The following is a 23,974-nucleotide window of genomic DNA, read 5'->3' as shown; positions in this document are numbered from 1 at the left end:
CTATCCACAACCACAGGCTGCCTCTCCACCGAGAGCCATTGTTCTTTCCATTGTATGTCTCTGTCTCCTAGTGCTCCTGAACTGGAAAGCGATCATATGTGAGGCACAAACCTCAGTCTGTTAGGCCTTTTTTTGTTTCTGGAAAATTGAGCAAGGGATGGGCTTTAAAAAAAATTAGAATCTCAGGGCAGTTAGGTGGCTCAGTGGATAAAGCATCAGCCCTGGAGTCAGGAGGACCTGAGTTCAAATCTGGCCTCAGACACTTGACACTTACTAGCTGTGTGACCCTGGACAAGTCACTTAATCCCGATTGCCTCACAACAAATATATATATATATATGTCTGTATGTATATGTATACACACACACACACACACACACACACATAATCTCTATCTGTATGGATTCTGGTATTATTGTCATTATGTTGGGATGTACCTCTAAAAAATATAAATTACCTTACTTGAAAAGATTGTTCCAGAAATTGAATATAAGCCCTCTTCCGTTCTCGATTTCTCTCACTTTCATAGATTGCAGAAAAAACAGAAATCAAAATAGCGGAGTCGAGAGAAGGCTATCGGCCCATCGCGAAGCATTCCTCGGTGTTATTCTTCAGCATCGCAGACCTGGCCAACATCGATCCCATGTACCAGTATTCCCTCAGCTGGTTCGTTAACCTTTACGTCAACTCGATTCATGATAGGTGAGCTTCATGCTTCCCTCCACTTATCCTTTCCGGTAGAGCTTCCCTCTTTTCCTGTTTGCAGCTGCTGGTGCGGACTGTTCAGTTTCTCCTTCCCTCGGACTGCTCCTTTGTGTCTTCCCTCCCTTCTGATCTCCCAACGTGGCCATTACCCAAGGCCTCCCGATTTTGCTTCTCTCTCTGCCCTGTCCCTCGTAGGCCTCATCTGTTCTCATTATGGCGGCAGTTTTCCTCTCTGCTGCAGGGGGATAGATTGGCTTGGGAGCCAGCTTCTGCCCCAGGTCATTGATCCTTCCAGAGGCCCAGCTGGCCAGGCTACTATGAGGCTTTCTTCCATCTAACCCCTCCACACATACACGATCCATGCAGCCCAGTGGGGCCCCAGTGTGTAAACCTGCTCTGCCAGGCCCACAGAATCCTAGCATTTCACCGTCGGAGGGGACCCCAGGAGCCTTCTAATGCAGGAGTTCTTAAGCTTGTCATGGACGCCTTTGCTCATCTGGTGGAGCCTATGCACACCTTCTCAGAACGATGTCTCTTGCCTACATTCATAATGGAAGAAATGCTAGGTTTCTGTTAGAGGTTCATGAAAATAAAGATGTAATTTTTTCCCGTCCAAGTTCTTAGACCTCTAATCTAATCCAGTTGGCACCTACAAGAGAATTCTCTTTACAGCACGACCGACAAGAACTCATCTAACCTTTGCTGGTAGCCTTCCAGTGACGGGGAGCTCACTATCTTTCAAGGCAGCCCTTTCCATTTGGGGACAGCTCTTATTAGAAATAATTTTCATGATGTCGTGTGTAAATTGGACTCTTTGCACATTCTCCCATTGCTCCTAATTCTACCTTTGGGGCCAAGCAGAGCCATGCCACATCTCTTGAAGACATCTCTTTTCCAGGGCAAATACTCTTCATATGACATGAACACCGGGTCCTAGAGGCATCTGATGCTGGAGTCAGGAAGACCTGAGTTCTAATCCTGCCTCAGACACTTACTAGCTGTGTGACCTTGGGCAACTCAGTTAACCTCTATTTTCCTCAGTTTCCTCAGCTGTAAAATGAGCGCCTTGGATTTGATGGCCTCTAAAGCTATGATTCTATGACTTTTTTTTTGGTGAGGCAATTGGGGTTAAGTGACTTGCCCAGGGTCACACAGCTAGTAAGTATCAAGTGTCTGGTCTGAGACTGGATTTGAACTCAGGTCCTCCTGACTCCAGGGCCGGTGCTCTATCCTCTGTGCCACCTAGCTGTCCATCATCTTTTCTTAAAATGAGATGCCCAGAATTAAATGTCATACTCCCAGTGTGGCCTGAGTAGGGCAGAGTAGAGCAGGGCTATCACTTCTGTATTCCTGGATATTTGGCCTCTCTTAATGAAGTCAAAGATCACATTCTCTTTTTTTGGCTTCTGTATCACACTGTTTACTCATAGTGAGCTTGTAGTCCACTCAGACCTTCAGACCTTTTTCAAATCAGCATATACTCACCTGAACCCGGTACTTGTGGCCACTGTGCCTGGCCAGGAGAGGATACCTGCCATTGAGAAATGACAGTCCTGCAGAGGTATATTTATAATGAGCTGCCTTAAAGCTATACATGCAGAAGGAACTCTTAGCAGTGAGGGTGGGGAGGGGGACAGTGGAGGGGTGAGCAGCTGTAGGATGACCAGCTAGGCATAGAACTCACGGCTGCTTCTCTGTTCTGAGCAGCCCTCAGCTGCAGCCCCAGGTGGTGCTGGTCCCCGTCTGCACCCCTGTAAGTGGAGTCCAGTTATATCAGCACCGTGGCCAGCAGCTCAGCTGCTGCTACCACCCAAGGCTTCAGTGACAGCCTTTATACTGAGGACTTCCACACTTGGCTGAAGAGCTACAAACTGCCTCCTGTGCCCCAGGCCCATGCTTCTATTTGGCACCTCGTCTTTCCCTTTCTCTCCATGGATCCAAGTCCTCCCATCCTTTGAGATGCAACTCATATCCCACCACCTTGGAGGCTTCCCTGGGTTTCACTCCACCTGAAAGTCTTGTCTCTCTGTCTGTCATTCTCTGTGTGTGTGTGTCTCCTTCCCTTCCCTTCTCTTTCCTCTCTTGCTTTCTTCTGTTGGTGCGTAGATCACTTTGTTATGAGTTATCATTTCACATACAAGTCTCATCTCCCCATCCAGACTCTTTATTCTTTGCATTTCCTCGTGGTGCCTTCCATTCAATACGTATCTGTTCACTTATTTCAGTCTCTGCAGTTGGGTGGAAGAATTCAATCAGGCATGTTTGCAAAGTGATTGAGATATTGGAAATCATATTTCACTTTTCAATGGAATGATAACATTGTGTACTTGTGACACTGAAAATTCAATGATTAAAATGTTTTTTAACCTAGATTTTTTTCTTGTTTTGCTCTAATTTCATCATTTTAGTAACCGATCCAAGATTTTGGAAAAGCGCCTGCGTTACTTAAATGACCATTTCACGTATAACTTATATTGCAATGTGTGTCGGTCCCTGTTTGAGAAGGACAAGCTGCTCTTCTCCTTTTTGCTGTGTGCTAACCTACTTTTGTGAGTGGCACTCCTCCCCCTTGCCCCCAAACCCCTTACCTCCCACCTTAGCTTAATTAACCAAACCTTAATGGGAAAAATAGAATCTAAACCTAGGGACATCTTCACCAAAGCATTCTGCATTTTCTCCCTTGGGAAGCCTGTAGCCTGGCTTTCTTTTCCCTGGGTATTTTACTGACCCCAATAATTGTGAGAATACTTTTATGTTGTTTTCACTACTTTTCCAACATCTCCCCTGATTGGTGCTTGCTTTTGGAATACAGAGCCAAGAAAGAGATCGAATATACAGAATTCATGTTTCTTTTGACTGGTGGAATTGGCCTTAAGAGCCCTGAGGGGAACCCTGATCCTACTTGGCTACAAGAAAAAAGTTGGGAAGAGCTGTGCCGGGCCAGTGAATTACCAGCCTTTAAAGATCTCAGGTAACTGAATTGCTAAGATATCTCAGAGCAAAGAGTTGAGTAACCAGATGAATGAAGCTAGTGGTTAATGACTGTTTGAGAATTATCCTGTAGGAGTCCATGATTCTCCCCTCTCAAAACAAAATCTTGTTTCACTTTTATTTAGTAGAGTGCAGGCTCTCAGAAGGCAGGGATGGTTCTGTTTTTGTCTTTGTATGTCCAGCACCCAACATGGTGCCATACACAGAATAGATATTTCATAAATGTTTATTGTATTGCATTCATTTCTTTTTCAAATAAAAGGGAAATAATAGCAATGAAAATACTTTTCTTTTAGGGAACATTTCCTGAAAAATATTGGAGACTGGCATGAAATCTATGACAGTAAAGAACCACATATGGTTCCTTTCCCCAAACCATTGGACACAGACCTGAATGAGCTGCAAAAGATAATTGTGCTTCGTTGCTTAAGACCTGATAAGGTAACAGAGACTTTTTGTTTCTTAGCCCAGTTGTTCCTTCTTCTTTAGTGTGACACCCTCAGGTGATTGTTATGAGGTTGTGGGGTTCACTAGGAGAGATGTCACATTTTGGAAAGCTCAGGCTTCCTTCCCTGCCACGAAGCCTGGGAAATCTCCCAGTTGACATAGCTTGGCAGGCTTGCACCAACTACTATATTTGCAAGCCTGCTGGCCACAGTATAGAGAAATAAAATTTTGTGAAGAGGAAATAAATCCAATAGGTAGCCGAGAGATTTCAGTGTAATCAAAAACATCTCTTTGTCTCAGTTTCCTCATCTAGAGAGGAGAGGTGGTTCAGGTAATCACTATGGTCCTCATCTATCTCTTCTTTTTAAAACTCTACTGTTTTTAGATGTTATTTTATAATTATCTGTTTATGCCTCAGGCCCCTACTAAATGGTAATCTCCATGAGCACAGGGACCCAGGTCTTATTAAAGCTCACTATTTCCTCTAGCATTCAGCACAGTACTGAGTACACAGTAGGGTTAATAAATATTTGTTTAATTAAGGAATCTCTTTATGTAGATGGATTCTTTCTAGGCTTTCAAAAAGAAGACTACTGGTAGGCCAAGCTAATATAATAAAAATGACAATTCTGCCTAAGCTGCTTTACTTATTCAGTGACATACCAATCAAACTACCAAAAAATTATTTTATAGAGTTAGAAAAAATAATAACAAGGTTCATTTGGAATAACAAAAGGTCCAGAACATCAAGGGAACTAATGAAAAGAAATGCAGGGGAAGGTGGCCTAGCCATTCTAGATCTTAAATTGTATTATAAAGCAGCAATCATCAAAACTGCTTGGTACTGGCCAAGAAATAGAGTGGTGGATCAGTGGAATAGGTTAGGTATGCAAGATACAGTAGCCAGTGACTGTAGTAATCTACTGTTTGATAAACCCAACGACCCAGCTTCTGGGATAAGAACCCACTCTTTGACAGAAACTGCTGGAAAAATTGGAAAAGAGTATGGCAGAAACTAGGCATAGATCAAAATCTCATACTATGTACCAAAATAAAGTCAAATGGGTTCATGATTTAGATATAAAGACTGATACTGTAATCAAATTGGGAGAGCAAGAAATAGTTGACTTATCAGATTTATGGAGAACAGAAGAATTCATGACCAAACAGGAGATAGAGAACATTACAAAAAGCAAAATGGATAATTTTGATTACATTAAATTGAAAAGTTTTTGCACAAACAAAGCCAATACACCCAAGATTAGAAGGAAAGTAGAAAATTGGGAAAGAATTTTTACAACCAGTCTCTCTGATAAAGGCCTTATTTCTAAAATATATCGAGAATAAAGTCAAATCCATGAGAATACAAGCCATTCCCCAATTGATAAATGGTCAAAGGATATGAACAGGCAGTTCTCAGATGAAGAAATTAAAGATATCTGTAGTCATATGAAAAAATGCTCTAAATCACTATTGATTAGAGAAATGCAAATCAACACAACTCTGAGGTGCCACATCACACCTATCAGATTGGCCAACATGACAAAACAGGAAAAAGATAAATGTTGGAAAAGATGTGGGAAAATTGGAACACTAATGCATTGTTGGTGGAGTTGTGAAATGATCCAACCATTTTGGAGAGCAATTTGGAACTATGCCCAAAGGGCTATAAAAATGTGCATACCCTTTGACCCAGCAATAGCACTTCTAGGGCTATATCCCAGAGAGATCATACAAATGGAAAAAAGGACCCACATGTACAAAAATATTTATAGCAGCTCTTTTTGTGGTAGCCAAGAATTGGAAATTGAGAGGATGCCCATCAATTGGGGAATGGCTGAACAAGTTGTGGTATATGAATGCAATGGAATACTATTGTGCTCTAAGAAATGATGAACAGGTTGACTTCAGAAAAACCTGAAAAGACTTGTATGGTCTGATGCTGAGTGAAGTAAGCAGAACCAAGAGAGCGTTGTACACAGTAACATCCACGTTGTACGATGACTAATATTGATAGACTTGACTCTTCTCAGCAATGCAAGGATCTAAGACATCTCCAAAGGCCTCGTGATGGAAAATGCTGTCCACAAAGAAGAAAGAACTATGGAGTTTGAATGCAGATCGAAGCATACTATTTGCTATTTTTTCTTCTGTTTTGTTTCCTCTTTCTTGTGGTTCCTCCTATTGGTTCTAATTCTTACTTACAACATCACTAACTTGATAATATGTTTAATAGGAATGTATATGTAGAGCCTATATTAGATTGTGTGCCATCTTGGGGAGGGAGGTGGGGAGGGAGGGGGAGAAAAATTTAAAACTCAAAAAATTATGGAAGTGATTGTTGATAATTCAAAATAAATTAATTTAAAAAAAAGAAGGCTACTACCCCTTTCACCAAGTCACTGACTTGTGGCCCCTAGATGGTATAGTAAAGAGAATGCTAGGCCTGGAGTCAGGAAGACCGGTGTTCAAAACTGACCTCAAATCCTTATTAGCTTTTTGATTCTGGACAAGTCACGTAACTGTCTGCCTCAGTTTCCTCATCTGTAAAATGAGGATATATAATACCTAGCCCTCAGTATTGTTGTGAGAAACAAATGAGGTGATATTTGCAAAGTACTTTGCAAACCTTAAAGTCCTATGGAAATGTTAGCTATTCTTACCAGTATGGCTCAGAAATGAAGTTTTGTTTCCTATGCCTTCAAGTCTGTAAGGTTTGCAAAGCAGATTCCAAGAGATTCCCCTTTGGTAAGTCCTTGGAGGCCTGACAAAGCCAGCTCCACTCACTCCTTTGTTTGCCTCTTGGCTGTCCTTGCGTTTCGCCTGAATTTCCTTTTGTCCTTGGTTTTGATTATAGTCAGAATGTCAGGATTGACACAAGTCAGCTCTCCTGATGGCCCATCCATCTGCTCATGTGTCCAGACCTTAGAAGCTCTCTAACGACACAAAAAATCACAATAATGACTCCTGTTTAGAAAGCAGCCACCTTTCTCACAAGCACCTGTGGGACAGTTATTAAAGACAAGGAGAGAGTTGACTGGCTAGCTCCTGTTCAGACAGCTAGAAAGGGTCAGAGGCAGGCTCGAACCCAGATCTTCTGCGCTTTCAGGCCAATGCTCCATCTCCTAAACCACCTTGCCTCCCCTCCCTACTGGGGGAGAGTGGAGCATGTACACAGATAAGTAAGCACAGGCAGTTTGAGGAAGGAGAAGGCATTGACAAATGGGAAGATCATGGAAGGTTCCCCAGAGGAGGTAGTATTTGAATCCTTGAAGGAAGATCAAGAAACCAATAAGCATTTATTAAATTCCTACTATGTGTCAAATGCTGGATTCTAAAGATACAAAGAAGCGAGTAAATAGTCCCTGCTTTCAAAGAGCTTACATTCTGTCAGGGGAGACAACAGATACAAGCCTATAAAATGTAAGTATATACATATATATGTGTTATATATACATATATATGCCCATACATACAAAATAAATACACTTTAGAGGAGTAGGTCTTATCGTGTGTGTGTGTGTATCTGTGTATTTGGAGGGGGTACTGGTGGTCAACAGAACCTTCATACAGAAGATGGTGCTTGAACTGAGTCTTAAGGGAAACCAGGGATTTGAAGAGGCAGAAGTGTGGAGTGAGGGCACGCTGGGAATGGAGTGTAGCCAGTGCCAAAATATGGCAACAGGAGATGGAGCATCATGGAAAGTTATGGTAAGATCAGCATAAGGATTTGGAGTGTCTTAGAAGAGAAAAGCGCATACATACTGGGATGAATGCTCCAAGGCAGGAGAGGTAGGGTGCTGAGCTTGGTGGATGGATTCATAAGTGTAGAGTGTGCAAAATAGGGCGGAAAAGACTATGGCAGGCCTCAAACACCGGCTGCCGTCCACATCCCTATCCTGACATTTAGGGCAGGGCCGTACCTCACACTTTGTATCCCTGGTGTTTTACATGTAGTAGCCATTCAATCAGTTTTTGTTGTTGTTGGGCTTCACTCACAGAACCGTTTGGGTCCCTAGAAGGCTGTTGTACAGCTCTCGGGGATAGCTCATGAGGTCTCACTGGTATGCTTCGCCTCCATCAGCCATTGGATTAAATTACTTCTTTAACAAACATGCTTGCTCAAATAGCATGTCAAGAAGAGTAATTATGCTGCATTTCCCCAAACATGAGAGCTACAGTCAGTCTCCCACAAACCTGGCCAGAGTCTGGGAGAGGAGAAGAGTGGGCATGAACCTCAAGCGTAACAGTAGTGAGAGAGCCCATGGAGGGAGCACACACGGCCAAGGCGTCTCTGAAGTCTGGAACGGCAGGTCCTACTATGTGTCCTTTCTCCCCCCAGAGGATTCTCATGATCCATCCACAGGTTTTCGGTGGAGCTTTGGGAGACTTTTTTCCAGCTTGGCCAGGCTGGGTAGGGGCTGGGTATATTGTTCGTCTGAAGTCAGTAAGTCAGTCAGTTAGCACTTCTTGTTACTGTTTATTTTATTACACGGTGTTACTGAGCTCTTTCAGCTATGATGATAACCCTTGGTTTTAGGAAGAGTCTTCTCTCTCTCTCTTTCTGCTTTGAGGTTGTTTCTCACTTCCAGGCAGGAGCCGAGAAAATGTTTGCTTCTCTTCTCTCTTAGACACATTTGATTCTTCCTTGCTCAAGAATCCCTTCTTTCCTTAAGCCATTCTATGTTGTCTTAGGGTGCTTAGCTTCAGTTCTGTGATTTCACCAAGCACCCCCCATTGGAGATCTGAAGTGGATGAGGCGCTCAGGGACAAAGTGTGGCATTAGTTTATGCCTGGAGCCACATTCACACTCTTTGTCATCAAATTAAAGTATTCAGGCCTCCCTTCCTTTCCAGGCTGGGAAATGTTGATTTTCCATGTGTGGCCTTTCCCCTTTACCTTTCGATGCCTGTCAGCTTTTGCTATGGTTTCATTCCTCCCTCTCCCTCTTTACAACTCCGTCGATGAGCTGGTATACTTTGCTTTACATTAAACTTTTGCTAAACATTAAACTACTCCAGTACCCCCTCCAAATACACAGATACACACACACACACGATAAGACCTACTCCTCTAACTTTTTTTTTAGATGTGAAACTAAATGCTTTGTTCAGAACTACACAAGAGCCCGTGCAAAGTCAAAACTCGCATAACCCTTAACTTTTCCTTTTCTCTTTTAAACAGATTAGCCCAGCTATAACGAATTATGTAACTGATAAACTGGGAAAGAAGTTTGTTGAGCCTCCACCTTTTGATTTGGCAAAAAGTTATTTAGACTCAAACTGCACCATCCCCCTCATCTTTGTGCTGTCTCCAGGAGCAGACCCCATGGCCAGTAAGTGCGTGGAGGGGGGGGACTCTGAAGAACCTTAAAAAATGGAACACTGGCCAGCTGCCCCACTGGTAAATTTGGACCGGAATGGGAGTTGGTAGAATGAATGAATGAATGAATGAATGAATGAATGAATGGGAAAATGTGTGGAGAAAGATTAATTGGATACTTACCATGTGTCAGGCACTATACAGGCACAAGCAAGCAACTTCAAGGAGTTTACCTTTTACCAGGATCTTACCTTCCAATGTGAGAAATGGAGAAAGAGCTCTTGACATTAGGAAAAACCTGGGGTTTAGATTTCTCTCTGACACACATTAGTTGTGTGATTATGAGCAGGTCACTTCACTTCTGAGCCTCAGTTTCCTTATCTGTAAAATGGGGACAATTATACCTCTGGTTTGGAACTCACAAGGTTGTTGGGAAGACCAAATGAAGACATGTAAAGTGAACCTTCCATTCACTCTGTGGTCTGGCCAAGCAGACCTAATGGCTATTCTGCACACAAGGCAATCCCCTCCCCAGACTACTTTGTGTTTATTATACACACACACACACACACACACACATACACACACACACACACACACATACACACACACACATATTATATATACATATATATTCTGAATGTACTTACAGATAAATATGTATGTTGTCTGCCCCGTTAGAATGTAAGCTCCTTGAGGACAGTAACCATCTAACTCTTGTCTTTGTATCACTAGCACTTAGCACAATGCCTGTCCTGCATATGATAATAAATGCTTGTTGATTGATTGAGTGATTGATTAAAGTTCTGTAAGAAGAGGCAGCATGGCCTGGGGGAATAGAGAACTGACCTTGGAGAATGGTAAATCTGGGTTCAAATCCTGCCTTTGATACAAGAAAAGAGTACTATATAAATACCAGTAATTATTTTGGGACTTTATTCAGTCATTTGGATATTTATGGAAAATGGTGATTATGGTTTTGAATGTTCAAACATCCAGACCCTAAAGGAATTGACTATGAGGGGCTTCTTTCCCCTGGTAGATTCCAGCTGTTTGTAACTTAAAAGTAATAAGAGTCACAGATGGGCTTTGATCCTGGTGTATGTACTTTTTTTTCAAAGTATTTTATAATAAACTAGGCAATTTTTCTGTGCTCCTCTCAGGCCTTCTGAAATTTGCAAATGATAAAAATATGTCTGGAAACAAGTTCCAAGCCATCTCATTAGGACAGGGGCAGGGGCCAATTGCAGCAAGAATGATCAGAGAAAGCATGGAGGAAGGAACATGGGTCTGCTTACAGAACTGCCATCTTGCTGTGTCCTGGATGCCAATGCTCGAAAAAATATGTGAAGACTTCAGCATCGAGACCTGCCAGCCAGCCTTTCGGCTTTGGCTTACAAGCTATCCATCTGAAAAGGTACACCGGTGTTGGACAGACTTTGGCTCATTTCTCTAAGGACTTTTTACACTACACGTTTAGAGTGGGCTTGCAGTGATTAATCTTATCTTGCCCTCTCTCTCCTTTATTTTATAGTTTCTGTAGTCATTATATATTTCCTATTTTCTAGCAATTGGTGTACCTGTTTATGGGACTTTGAAGTTGGTGGTTTTCTGTCATTTTCCATCTTTTTTTTTTTCTTTAGTTTCCAGTAACAATTCTACAAAATGGAGTTAAAATGACAAATGAGCCCCCCACGGGTCTCCGGCTGAATCTCCTTCAGTCATACCTCACGGATCCTATTTCTGATCTCCAGTTTTTCAAAGGATGTCCTGGGAAGGAACAGGTGAGTCCTTGCTTCTTGGAGAAAATGTTCACAACTTTGCTTTTTCAGTTTGTTCATTCTTTGCTATGACCCTTAAAAGTCTGAGTAGTGGAAATATAACTTCTCCCTCCCCCATCTGCTGGATTGGACTAAGGCCTGCAGGGGCCATTCTGTGCATGGACTGTGTTTTACCAAGTTGAGCTTTTTTATTTTTGCTGAAAACATATTTTAAGTTCTAAACACTTTCTCATTTGAAAGCACAAAATTTGCTAAGGCACTCTCAAGTATAAAGTGAACAGAGTGGAAAACCTTGTGTCTGTGAAGGCATTTTTTACTACAAGGTGCTCTTTTAAAATGTGACGTGTGAGTGTGTGTGTGTGTGTGTGTGTGTGTGAGTGTGTGTGAACATGAGCGCTCATCAAGATGCCATGGTCCTCCACCTCCTCCTCTTCTGACTTTTGTGTTTCCATTGAGGACTTCTCTTGCCCCTCTGCCATTTTAACTCTGGGGACTGTCCAAGGTTCAAGCATTACTCTTCTGTCCTTCTTTCTCTTCATTCTCTGTTTGAAAAGCTCACTGTTCTTGTGACTTCAGCTCTCAGGTCTTTGGTGATGATCACGCAAACATCTAGTCTCACCTCACCTTTCCGTCCGACTTGCAGCTGAAACCTTCTGTGTGTGTTGTCCTCCTCATGACTTTCCCCTTTGTCAGTGGTATCCATGTTCTCTTCTGTCATGCCTGGATTATGGCTAGTCTATGAGCCAGATTTTACAGAATCACAGAAGCTGAGAGTTGGGAGGGGACCTTGGGGTCCATCCAGTCCAACCCACCCAGGAAAGGAATCCCCATTATCTCACAGCGGCCAAGTGGCCGTCCATCTGCCTCCTGAAGACCTCGAGGGAGGGGGCGCCTGCCACCTCTCGAGTCTTTGGAGTCTCTTTGGCCGAACTCATCTTCATGAAGTCCTAGTTCGTATATAGGACATATAATGACCTCTGTTTTGTACTGTATCAGAGCTAATCAAACCAGTCTTTGCAATCTGACTACTACCTGTCCAACCAGGTTTTTCACTAACTCTCAAACTTCAGATGGTAGTTGCTGGGTGTGTGCTCCAGAGCAGAGGTGTCAAACATGTGTCCCACAAAACTCCCAAGGCTCTGACCAGATTAAAATGTAGTTGTCAGATATTGCACAAAATAAATAGAAGTACAGTAGAACATAGGTAATATTAATATGTGGTTTTCTATGTCAATATGTGATCACAAGGATGCCTGTGTAGCCCCCATTTCTATCTGAGTTTGACGGCACTGCTGTAGAACATGTGCTAGGCAGGAAGGAGGGAAACAATTTCCTTTGTTTTCTTGTGTGGTTCAATGGCCTCCTTGTTGCAGACATTCCCTCTGCTGGTGCAGATCACCACTCTTCACCCTGTACAATTCTGGTTCACGTTTTATCATAAAATCTCCATATTGGAGCTCCCTGACATGTTGGAGTCTGTCCTCTGGGTCGTAGACATCGGCTCAGGATGTGGACTTCCTTCGTTTTTGCCGTATGACCTGCCCCTCCTTTTCTGGGTACACACATGCTTGGTGAGGTTCTCCTACCACTTTCCAGACCCCCAGAATTGCAGAGTTAGTATAGGATTTGGCAGCCACCCTGTCCAACCCATTTCTGAAAAGAATCCCCGTGACAGCCTACCCAAGGAGTGGAGTGGCTGTCTAGGCTCTGCCCAAAGGCCTTCAGTGAATGGAAGCACAGCATTCCCCAACTTTGCAGTCTCCCTCAAACAACATGGAGGCTGCAGCTGGCCGCGGTATCGCAGATGTGTTCTCACCAGGCAGTACCGCCGCCATACTTGGATGAGATCATAGACTTGGAGCTGGAAGGGCCCTTAGAAGTCATCAGGTCAATGCCTTCTTCTTACAGATCAGAAAACCCAGGCCCAGAGAGATGAAGACCCTTGTCCAAGGTCGCTCAGGTCACAGAGCCAGGAATCGGACCCAGATTTTTTGAACCCAAATCCTGCTTCCTTTCTGCTGTCTCATGCTTCCCACATGAACTCTCTTGTCTACTGCATCACACTTCTGACTCATGTGGAGAATACGACCCACTAATTCAGATAGGGTTTTTTTTTCCTTTGCATGACCTGATTTTGTGCTACCGCCTACAATGATATGGCTGACTTTTTGAACTCAGGTACAGGATTTTTTATTTATTGCTATGGAGTTTTGTCCAACTAGTACCAGACCTCTGTCCCAGCCCATCGTGATCATTTTTTTGGGTCCCAGTTGTGTCCCCCAGCGGATGAGAGATTGTCCCCAGCCTTGTGTCGTCCATGAATGTGGATATGAAGCATTCCATCCACCCCACCTCTGACATTTCCTACCTCTGTGACTGTGTGGGCAAGTCAGATAACCTCTTGGAGACTCAGTTTCCTTCTTTGTAAAATAGATATACTAATACCTACCCCCTGTCACAGAGGCTGCTTATAAAGAGCAAATGAGCTGGTGCATCAATCCCACTTGTAAAACTTTAAATGGCTACGTAAGTGTCATTTATTAACATATCATGATTACTAATAATATAATCTTATTGTCGACGTAACGTCAGTTCTTGTTATTGTTATTTTTGGTGATGGTTATTATTACCTCATTTTCCTCTGTTTTCAGTGGAGTTCAGATGGAAATGGTCCTGAGACAGATCAAGATAATATTGCTGTTATCCTTTTATGGCTAAGCTTCTGGGGACTGTTGTGCAGTTATTATTACTACTATTAATCAATCAATCAATAAACATTAAGTGCCTATTATGTGTCAGGCACTGTGCTAATCACTGGGGATACAAAAGAGGTAACTGACAGTCCCTGCCCTCAAGGAGCTCACAATCTAACAGGGGAGACAGCATATAAACACGTATATACAAATCAGACTCTATGAAGGATAAATAGGAAATCATCAGCAGAGAGGTTGGGGAAGGCTTCCTGGAGGAGATGGGATTTTAGTTGGCACTGAAGCCAGGAGGCAGAGATGAGGAGAGGGCACATTCCAGGCATGGAGGACAGCCTGAGAAAATGCCTGGAGCAGAGAGATGGGGGGTCTGGTTCATGGAACATCATGGGGGCCAGTGTCACTGGATTGAAGAATCCATGGTAGGGAGTAAAGAGTAAGAAGAATGGAGAAGTAGGAGGGGGCCAGGTTATGAAGGACTTCGAATGCCAAACAAAGTACTTTGTATCTGATACTGGAGGCAAGAGGGAGACAGTGGAGTTTATTGAGTAGGGGAGTGATGTGGTCAGACCTGCGCTCTAGGAAAATCACTTTAGTGATGCAGTGGGGGACAGATTGGAGTGGGAAGAGCTTTGAGGCAGGCAGACCCAGCAGCAGCTATTATAATAGTCCAGGTGTGAGGTGATGAGGGCCTACACCGGGGTGGGGGAGTGTCAGAGGAGAGAATGAGGCGTATTTGAGAGACCGTGTAAAGGTAGACTCCACAGGCCTTGGCCACAGCTCAGATGTGTGAGGGTGAGAGAGTGAGGAAGCCAGTATGGCTTCTGGGCTGTGAGCCCGGGGGACTAGGAGGACGGGGGTGACCGCTTCAGTAATAGGCAAGGTGGGATGGGAGAAAGATCGTGAGCTCCATTTTTGGAGTGTAAAGATATCTGCTGGGCATCCAGCTTGATACGTTTGAAAGGCACTTACTACTATTATTCCAATCATTGACAGAATGTATAAGTGACTTGTCCAAGATCACACAGCAGAGAGGATTCAAACACAAGCCTATTACCAAAGTTCCTATTCTTTTTCATTTTCTCTTTAGTGAAGAAGCTCTAAAAAAACCCATTTATCTGTCTGTCTGTCTGTCTATCTATCTATCTATGCATCCATCCAGCTATCCATCTGTCTATCTGTTTGTCTGTGTGTCTGTCTGTCTGTCTGTCTATCTGTTATCCCAAATACTTTTTGAAAAACCTTTTGAGAAAAGACATGAATAAAGGGACAGAGTGAACAGCTTGAATATATGATTTTTAAAAAAAGTGACAGATGTGTTCTGCCTTAAGAAAATCTATTATTAATAATAACTAACATTTCTATAGCACTTTAAAAGTTTGCAAAGCACTTCACAAACATCATCTTGTTTTGTGTATGTTATATATTGGATTATACTAACAACAAACCTGGCAGGAAGATGCTGTTATTATTCCCATTTTACAGATGAAGAAACTGAGGCAAAGAGAGGCAATGACTTGCCCAGAGTCACAAAGCTAGTAAGTGTCAGATCTGAACTCAGGTCTTCCTGACTCCAGGTCCAGTGCTCTGTCTACCACACTAGCTAATTGGAATTATAGGAAAACTCAGACTTAGAGACAGCTTGTGTGCTTAGGTATATGTTTGTGTGTATGTGTATATATATATATATATAGAGAGAGAGAGAGAGAGAGAGAGACATATGTGTTATATATATAATAAACTATACAAATATATAATACATAAAATATAAACAAACACATATGTATACATAACATTATTCCGTCTGTGCATACATATATATCCTGGGTCACGGAACCCAGCACCCACGTCTTCCTGACTCCGTATCACCTTCCCTCTCCACCAGATTAGGTTGCTTTCATTACATTGATAGTGGTTGGTAAGTTGATTTGTCCTGAGCTGTGTTACCTCTTCCCCTGTTGGGACAGTCCCATATTAGTGGGGAAAGCCCTGCAGGGCAGAAGAGTCACAGATGATGACTTGGTGGCACTAGGAGGGACGCGGGCAAGGAGGTGACTGACGGCGTCTCAGGATCCGGCTCTGCTCTGCTTTGCCCCTCCAGGTGTGGGAGAAGCTGCTTTTTGGAGTTTGCTTTTTTCATGCCCTTGTCCAGGAGAGGAAGAAGTTTGGTCCTCTCGGGTGGAACATCCCATATGGGTTTAACGAGTCCGATTTGCGTATCAGCGTCCGGCAGCTGCAGGTAAGGTGGTTTCTGTGATTTCTGGCGTATTTTGGTGGCTGTATTCAGGCCAAAATGCAGTCCTCGGGAAGCAGAGTGAGCCAGAGCCCAGGTTTGCTCGTTCCTCCAGTGGGAAGCTGGGCCTGACATGGGATCACCTGTGGGGAAGGGCGGGGAGGCCCCTGATGATGGCATTCACACCCCTCTTCCTGAGATATCTTTCTTGTGAGATCATTGACTCACAGACTTAGGGGTGAAAGGGGCCTCAGAGGCTGAGTCTAACCCCCTCATTTTACCCATGAGCAAGGTCAAGAGAAGGAAGTCACAGGTGGCAAGTACTAGGGGCAGGATTTGAACCCAGGACCTCTGACCCCAAATCCTTGAATGGCAGTATGCTTGTAGTCTGCTCATATTCACCTGGTGCTTCTCCATTGACCTTTGAGTGACCCTAAAGTTGACCTCTTCCAGGGTGCAGTAATGTCTGATTCCCAACTCTCCAGCATCAGCAAAAGTATCTTGGGGTTGAAAAGATGGTCCTTTGCTTCAGGGAGAAATTGGGGCCATTAAAAGTACCTCCCACGGCCTAACTTGAGTTTTCAATGGCCTCAGGTACAGAGGTAATGTGTGTAGTAAACGTGGGGGACAGCGACATTGACTCTTTATAAAACAGGCACAAACCGTCGTCCTGATGCCAGGCAGAAATCCCTCCACCGCATGAGAAAGAGAGTGCCTGAAGGTGGGGTGGCATTGGCAGGAAATGATGCCCCGTCGATCCCTCTTGGCTATGCTCGCGGTGGGACATGGCGGGACACGGTGGGATCCGTCACCTCGGCTGTCTACTGGACACTGGCAGCTTATCATTTGTCCATCAGAGTGGTCCCCAAGGTATTCTCCGAGGCCCCGAGTCCCCAGTCCCGGGGAGCTTCCTAACACGGTTGGTGTCTCCATTATCGGAGAAGGCTGCCCTGACCTGTGGGGCCAGAGGTCACTCAGTGAGGGTCAGAGGCACCAGAGGCTGCCGTGGAAACACCTGGGGAAGGGGCTGCAGGCAGCTGGTGTAGACCGGACGTTTACAGAACAGGACAAATGAAAGAAATGAACTTCCAATCTGTGCTCGGCGGAGCAGGGCCGCCCTGCCTTCCAGGAGCTCCCATTCAGATGAAAGATGAAGCTCTGTCCAGCCGCAAGTCTGTTGGAAAGGTCCCTTGGTCCCCACAGTGCAGCAGCAAAGCAGATGTTAGTGTTTCTTTTCTAATGTCATTTCAGTGCACAGAGCACTGGGTCTGGAGGCGCTCTCTTTCTCATGTGGTGGAGGGATTTCTGCCTGGCATCAGGACGACGAGTCAATGGCGCCATCCCCCACGTTTACTACACACATCACCTCTGTACCTGAGGCCATTGAAAACTCGAGTTAGGCCGTGGGAGGTACTTTTAATGGCCCCAATCTCTCCCTGAAGCAAAGGACCATCTTTTCAACCCCAAGATTCTTTTGCTGATGCTGGAGAGTTGGGAATCAGACGTTACTACACCCTGGAAGAGGTCAACTCCTGAGTTCAAATCCACCCTCAGACATTTTGTACCTGTGAGACAAACCACTTAACCTCTGTTTGCCTCAGTTTCCTCATCTATAAAATGGGGATAAGAGTAGTACCTGCCTCCCAGCATTGTTGTGAAGCTCAAATGAGATAGTAATTGTAAAATGCTTGGCATGGTGCCTGACACACAGTAAGTGCTTTATGTTAGTTATTATGGTTGTTGTTATTGTTAGTTCCATTAATAAAATGTTGGTTTCTGATGGTGAGTCATTTGACAGTGTCAAGGACTGTCATACTTAACATTTTCTGGGTTCCTTAAGAGCAGATAGGGCATTGGCACATAGTAGGGGCTTTTTAATTCATCCATCTTGAGGTTGCTTTTTCAAGATACTTACAGATCTAAGACATCACCAAGAGACTCATGATGGAAAAAGCTATCCACATCCGGAGAAAGAACTATGGAGTATGAATGCAAATCGAAGCATACCATTTTCTCTTTCTTTTGTTGTTTTTTTCTTTCTCATGGTTTTTCCCTTTTGTTCTGATTCTTCTTTCACAATATGACTAATGTAGAAATATGTTTAATATGATCATACATGTGTAGCCTATATCAGATTGCATGCCATCTTGGGGAGGGGGAAGTGGAAGGAGGGGGAAAATTTAGAACTCAAAATCTTATAAAAATGAATGTTGAAAACTATAAATAAATAAAAATTAAGTTAAATTTAAAAAAGGCAAAAAAGTTAAGAATTAAAAAAACCCCACATATACATTAAATTTGGGGCAGCTAGGTGGTGCAGTGGATAGAGTGCTGGGCATGTTCAAATCTGGCCTCAGACACTTCCTAGCTGTGTGACCCTGGGCAAGTCACTTAACGCTGTTTAGCTCAGTTTCCTCCTTTGTAAAATGAGCTGGAGAAGGAAATGGCAAACCACTCTAGTGTCTTTGCCAAGAAGACCCAAATGCAGTCATGAAGAGTCGAATATGACTGAAAATGAGTGAACAAAATTCTAAATTTAATACAGTAGTAACAAGACTGCTTGGCTTGTCTGTTTCCTTTTGAATTTCTTTCATCTGTGTATTTCTAGAAGTTTTATTAGTGCATTCTTCTTTCATCTCTTTTATACTCATGAATTCTCCCTTTCCTTCAAAATGGAAACCCTCCCTTGGAACAAGTAAATCTAGGTAAGCAAAACTGAAAACCTTGTTAAAGTTCAGATGAAGGAGAGACGTTTTAAAAATGTACTCATTTTTCTTGATTTCAGTTATTTATAAATGAGTATGAGGACGTTCCCTTTGAAGCCATCTCTTACCTCACTGGTGAGTGTAACTATGGAGGACGGGTGACCGATGATTGGGACAGGCGTCTCTTGCTCACCATACTGGCTGATTTTTACAACCCAGAAATCATCAAGAACCCACATTATATGTTTTCTCCCAGTGGAAACTACTACGTCCCTCCCCGGGGGACCTACGATGATTACATTGAATTTATCAAGGTAACTCTTTGGGCTTGTTGAGGGGTTTGGATGCTGGGGATCATCCCAAACACTTTGCACTGTGGCTGGCACATGGAAGATATGGGAATTCTTGAGTTCAAATCTGGTCTGTCAGATACCGATATGGCAGGGGTGATCTTGTGTTTTCCTGCAGAAACTTCCATTCACTCAACAACCTGAGATATTCGGGCTGCATGAAAACGTCGATATCTCCAAAGATCTCCATCAAACCAAAACCCTCTTTGAGTCTTTGCTCTTAACCCAAGGGGGGACCACCCAGTCTGGCTCCTCAGCAAGTGCCGACGCTACTCTGCTTGAAATCACCCACGACATTCTTGGGAAGGTACGTAAGGGAGAAGCCCAGCGCTTTCTTTGGAGCGGACGATTTTGTTCTTCCTGGGCAGGTTTTATTGTGCCCTCTGTGGAGCAGGACAGACCTGGATTTCTGCCCCTGGACCCGAGGGGTCGCAAAGCTGTAAGAGGCAGAGCGGGACAGGGTGGGGAGGCGAGGAGACCTACCCCATCGCGAATGCTGACCAGCCGTGTGATCATGAGCGAGGAATCAGGTGCCTGATGGGGAGCTGAAGGAATCTCAGAGGGTGTCCGGTCCAACCACCTCATTTAACGGATAAGGCCACCGAGGCCCAGGGAGGGGAAATGCCTTGCATAGGCAGTAGGTGATGGAGGTTGGATTGGAATCCAGATCCTCTGACTTGGTAGCATTCCACTTGCTTTTCTGAGCCTCAGCTTCCTAATCTATAAAATGGGAACAATAACACTGATGTCTCAACCCAATGGGATTGAAAGGAGACACAAATGAGATACTGTTTGTAGGGCACTCTATAGTTGCCTGATATTATTAGCAGCAGCAGCAGCAGCAACATTATTATTATTATTTTCATTATTACGGTTGAATTGATTACAGATGACCCAATGAATATAACTGGTTTGCTTCAATTTGTTTCACAGTTTAAAAAGATCCCTTGAAGGAAGTTAGCCCAGATGATATCTCACTAGTACAGGTTAAGGTTTACAAAGCGTCATCTTCCTAACAGCCCTGTGGGCTCTGTTGTACAAGTGTTATTAGCCCTATTTTTTTTTTCAAATGAGGAAACTGAATCAGAGAGGTTCAGTAATTTGTTGAAGGTTACCCCGCTAGAATGAGAAATTGAACTCAAGATATTTAACTGGGTCCTGGGGTCTTTTCGTCATTCAGTAAAAAGGCCGCATTCTCTTTAGTATATTTCTAGTAAGGAAATAGGTTTCTATAGACTGTTTTGACTGTTAGAAATGGTAAAGTCTCCCTCCTACCACCTGGAGCATGGGCGGGCTCATTCTCTTAAGTTGAATCCAGCTTGCAAGGATGGATAACTTCTCAGCTCTCCTCCATTTTTTATGATGTTTATGTACAAAAAATGCACATTGTAGTTCTGAATAATTCCCTTTTTCTAGTGATTTTTAGGATGGTGTCCCAAATTGCTCGGCTTTTTCTTTCTGAGCAGATCCAATGAAAGACGTTTCTAGACTTCCCAGTTGTTAAATTTGTATTATTTTGTATATGCACATTATATTTATTTGTCTTTGTGTAGGGCGTGTAGTAGAAGAACCTAAGTGTCTTGAAGACGGGTCTCATTTCTTTATTTTTCCTTTTTGTCTTCGTAGCCCCAGGGCCTTGCGCGTACTGGGTATTTAAGAAATGCTCATCAAATTGAATTTTTAATACCTAGTAGCTTATAAAAAGGTCTGTGTGTCCCTGAGTAAGTAATCTCTGTCTGCCTCAGTTTCCTCATCTATAAAATGGGGATAATAACAGTACCTACTCCTAGGGTTTTGGTGAGGATAAAATGAATTGTTTGTAAAGCATTCTATAAACCATAAAACTGTACAAGTGCCAGCAGGCACTATCATTATTATTATTATAACAACTGATATTCACAAAGCAGAAGAAGATTCTTTCCTTTACTGTGGACTCCTCTCAATTGGAGCTCTCCTGGTCCTTTTAAGTGTGTGGCGCTTTTAGGAGTCAGAGGCCCTAGATTCAAATGCTGTGACTACCTTTGACCCTGACCAAAACACTTAACCTCCCTGGGCCTCAGTTTCCTCCTCTGTTGAAGGAGTGGATTGGGCTTGGTGACCTCTGAGGTAGGTCCCTTTCAGCTCTAGGTCTGTGAATCTAGTAACAATACTAACCCTAACCCTAAATACACACTTTAAGGTATATATGCAAAGCACTTTACAAATGTTATCTCATACAGATGAGGAAACAGGGTCAGACAGAGGTTCAATGACTTGCCCAGGGTTAAACAAATTCAGGTCTACCTGACTCCAAGTTTAACATTAGATTCACTTAGCCACCTAATTGCCCATTCTGTGATCTATAAGCTTTTAAGTTATTGAGGGATAAGCATCTACTTATAAAAGACATGTTTATCTACCACTTGAAGGCGGTGGGGTTCTAGAAAGATCTTGGGTTCTAGAGTCCTCTAGAACACTTATGTTTGAAGCCTACCTCTGACCTTTGTTTCCAGTGTGATCTTGGGCCAGTCCCTTAAATTCCATGGGACTCAGTTTCCCCCCCTCTAAAATGAGGGTGTTTGGCAAGATGGCCTCCCAGAGGCCATCTTGTTTTAAGTGGAAACAAGATCCATCCATTAATACCCCCATTTAGTTCCAGGCCTGTGATTAATTACATAGGAACCATTGGTATGGCTCAGAGAGTAACTTACTGTTTAAAAATTCATCGTCCTAGCTCCCGTCGGACTTTGACATCGAATCAGCCTTATTGAGGTATCCTGTAAGATACGAAGAAAGCATGAATACGGTCTTGGTGCAGGAAATGGAAAGATTTAACAAGTAAGCAACACTTATATTCTTATTGGTTCTGGCTTTTTAAATACTTGCCTTAAAAAAATAATCAAAATTAAGCTGTTACTTCACTGGGTTGGGCTTTTTCCCCTGGAGATGTTCCCTATACCAATGTAGAGGAGCAATTGTTTTGCATCTTAAAATTACCCTTGAGGTGAGGCTTACCAATGTTGTTTATGTAATGTATCCATCAAACCGTGATACCTCATTGCAAAAATTGAGCTCGCTCTTCTTTATTGACTGTAATGATAAATGTCTGCATTCCCCCTCCTCCCCAAAACCCCTAAGCCCCACCCCAACACCACTGAGAATTCAACCAATGTTCTCTATTGAACTTGGAGCATCATGACCACAGAACTGTTGCCCACACCTTCCTGGCCATAAAACTGATTCACAAGGAATCAAGAATGACAGTTTTGATCAATGTTCTCATCTTTAAATCTATGAAACAAAAGGCTTTCAAAATATAATGGAAGAAAACCAAATGTTATGGCCAAGGGATGAGGCATACATTATCCCGGTTCTCCTTTCTGCTATTGGAATTGTACCAAGGACGCCTTCAGTGAGTCTATAGAATGTGAGCTTACATCTTAATAGTCCTATTCAGTGATAAAAAAATAGATATTCCATCCATCTGTGCACAGTGGGACCCACATTAAATATAAAAGGTTAATAGCAAGATAGTGGCTTGTCCTCAAATGATTTCTATCAGAATCCAGAGGAAAAGGTGAGAATGAGAGAACGCTAATGATGCTAACGCTAATGCCAGTCACATTCAGAGTTTGCACAGAGCTTTCCTCACATCATCTAATTGGAATCTTCCTGGTTGTTGGTTCCTGGGGCTGCTCAGTCGGAGGAACGAGAGCAGAGACATGCCGTGTCTAATGTGGGAAACTTGGGAGCATCTCTGTTCTTAGCTGGTGGTGGTGGCAGATGGACAGACACACTGATAATCTGTGCAACGGGAATTGGGAATACAAGGGTTTGCATCTCTGCTTTAATGCTCACTATCTGTGTAACCTCTTGCGGTCTCAGTTTCCTCACCAGTAGAAAGAAGGAGTTTATTTATTTGGGAGGCAATTGGGGTTAAGTGACTTGCCCAGCATCACACAGCTAGTAAGTGTCTGAGGTGGGATTTGAACTCAGGTCCTCCTGACTCCAAAACCAGAGCCCTATCCATTACACCGCCTAGCTACCCCTGAAATATCCTTCATTTAAAGAATAATGACAAGTGATCCTTTATGTAACTGAGAGACAGCCGTGAGTGGTGGCTGGAGATGAGGGGCTGTGCACTCATGACAAAGATGCGTCTTCTGGCATTCCCTAGGAAACTGTATTCTTGTCATCACCGTCCCATAGGCATGTGTCGATAACTGGGCTTTTCAACTTTCAGCCTGAGCAGAACCATCCGCCGCACTTTGTTCAACCTGGAGAAAGCTATCAAGGGGCTGGTGGTTATGGATTCTGAGCTCGAGGCTTTGTCCGGTAGCCTGATGGTGGGGAAGGTGCCAGAAACGTGGGCCAAGCGCTCCTATCCCAGCCTCAAGCCCCTGGGAAGCTACATCATCGACTTCTTCTGCAGGCTGAACTGCTTACAGGTAAAATAACCAAACCAAACCCACTTCCCAACTGATTGATCTGCTCTTCCGGGTGGGGGAAATGAGAGGCCAACTCCCATCCTAAAAACCTGCCCTTAGAGCCTGCCAGAAGGTGCCTGATATCTTCAAGGTGGTAGAATCCACAACGAGGTTGTGCACGGGACAGTCATAAGCATTCCCAGGACCGTAGCTGATCTGCATTGCCTGGGACATGCAGTAGGCAGCTTTTAGAATTTGTGGAGTTTTTAAGTGTGTGAAGCAGGCTAAGAAAGATCAGGAGTGGAGTGGCGGCATCCCCTCTGCAG

General features: G+C 43.5%; 1 protein-coding gene across 1 annotated transcript in view; it reads left to right on the top strand.

Annotated features, from left to right (window-relative positions):
• DNAH12 (dynein axonemal heavy chain 12) overlaps positions 1 to 23,974 on the top strand; it is a 185,719-nt gene that overhangs the window by 143,844 nt on the left and 17,901 nt on the right. Inside the window, exons 58-69 of the mRNA XM_027863810.1 lie at positions 530 to 702; positions 3,114 to 3,254; positions 3,518 to 3,676; positions 3,993 to 4,137; positions 9,328 to 9,478; positions 10,629 to 10,882; positions 11,109 to 11,249; positions 16,056 to 16,193; positions 18,973 to 19,206; positions 19,361 to 19,549; positions 21,956 to 22,059; positions 23,465 to 23,669. Coding sequence (XP_027719611.1) covers positions 530 to 702; positions 3,114 to 3,254; positions 3,518 to 3,676; positions 3,993 to 4,137; positions 9,328 to 9,478; positions 10,629 to 10,882; positions 11,109 to 11,249; positions 16,056 to 16,193; positions 18,973 to 19,206; positions 19,361 to 19,549; positions 21,956 to 22,059; positions 23,465 to 23,669 — 2,034 coding nt within the window. The remainder of the gene's footprint in view (positions 1 to 529; positions 703 to 3,113; positions 3,255 to 3,517; positions 3,677 to 3,992; positions 4,138 to 9,327; positions 9,479 to 10,628; positions 10,883 to 11,108; positions 11,250 to 16,055; positions 16,194 to 18,972; positions 19,207 to 19,360; positions 19,550 to 21,955; positions 22,060 to 23,464; positions 23,670 to 23,974) is intronic.

This window comes from Vombatus ursinus, unplaced genomic scaffold (genome assembly GCF_900497805.2).
Source record: "Vombatus ursinus unplaced genomic scaffold, bare-nosed wombat genome assembly UNPS02014773.1, whole genome shotgun sequence".
Lineage (NCBI taxonomy): Eukaryota > Metazoa > Chordata > Mammalia > Diprotodontia > Vombatidae > Vombatus > Vombatus ursinus.
This window is presented reverse-complemented; position numbering and strand designations above follow the sequence as displayed.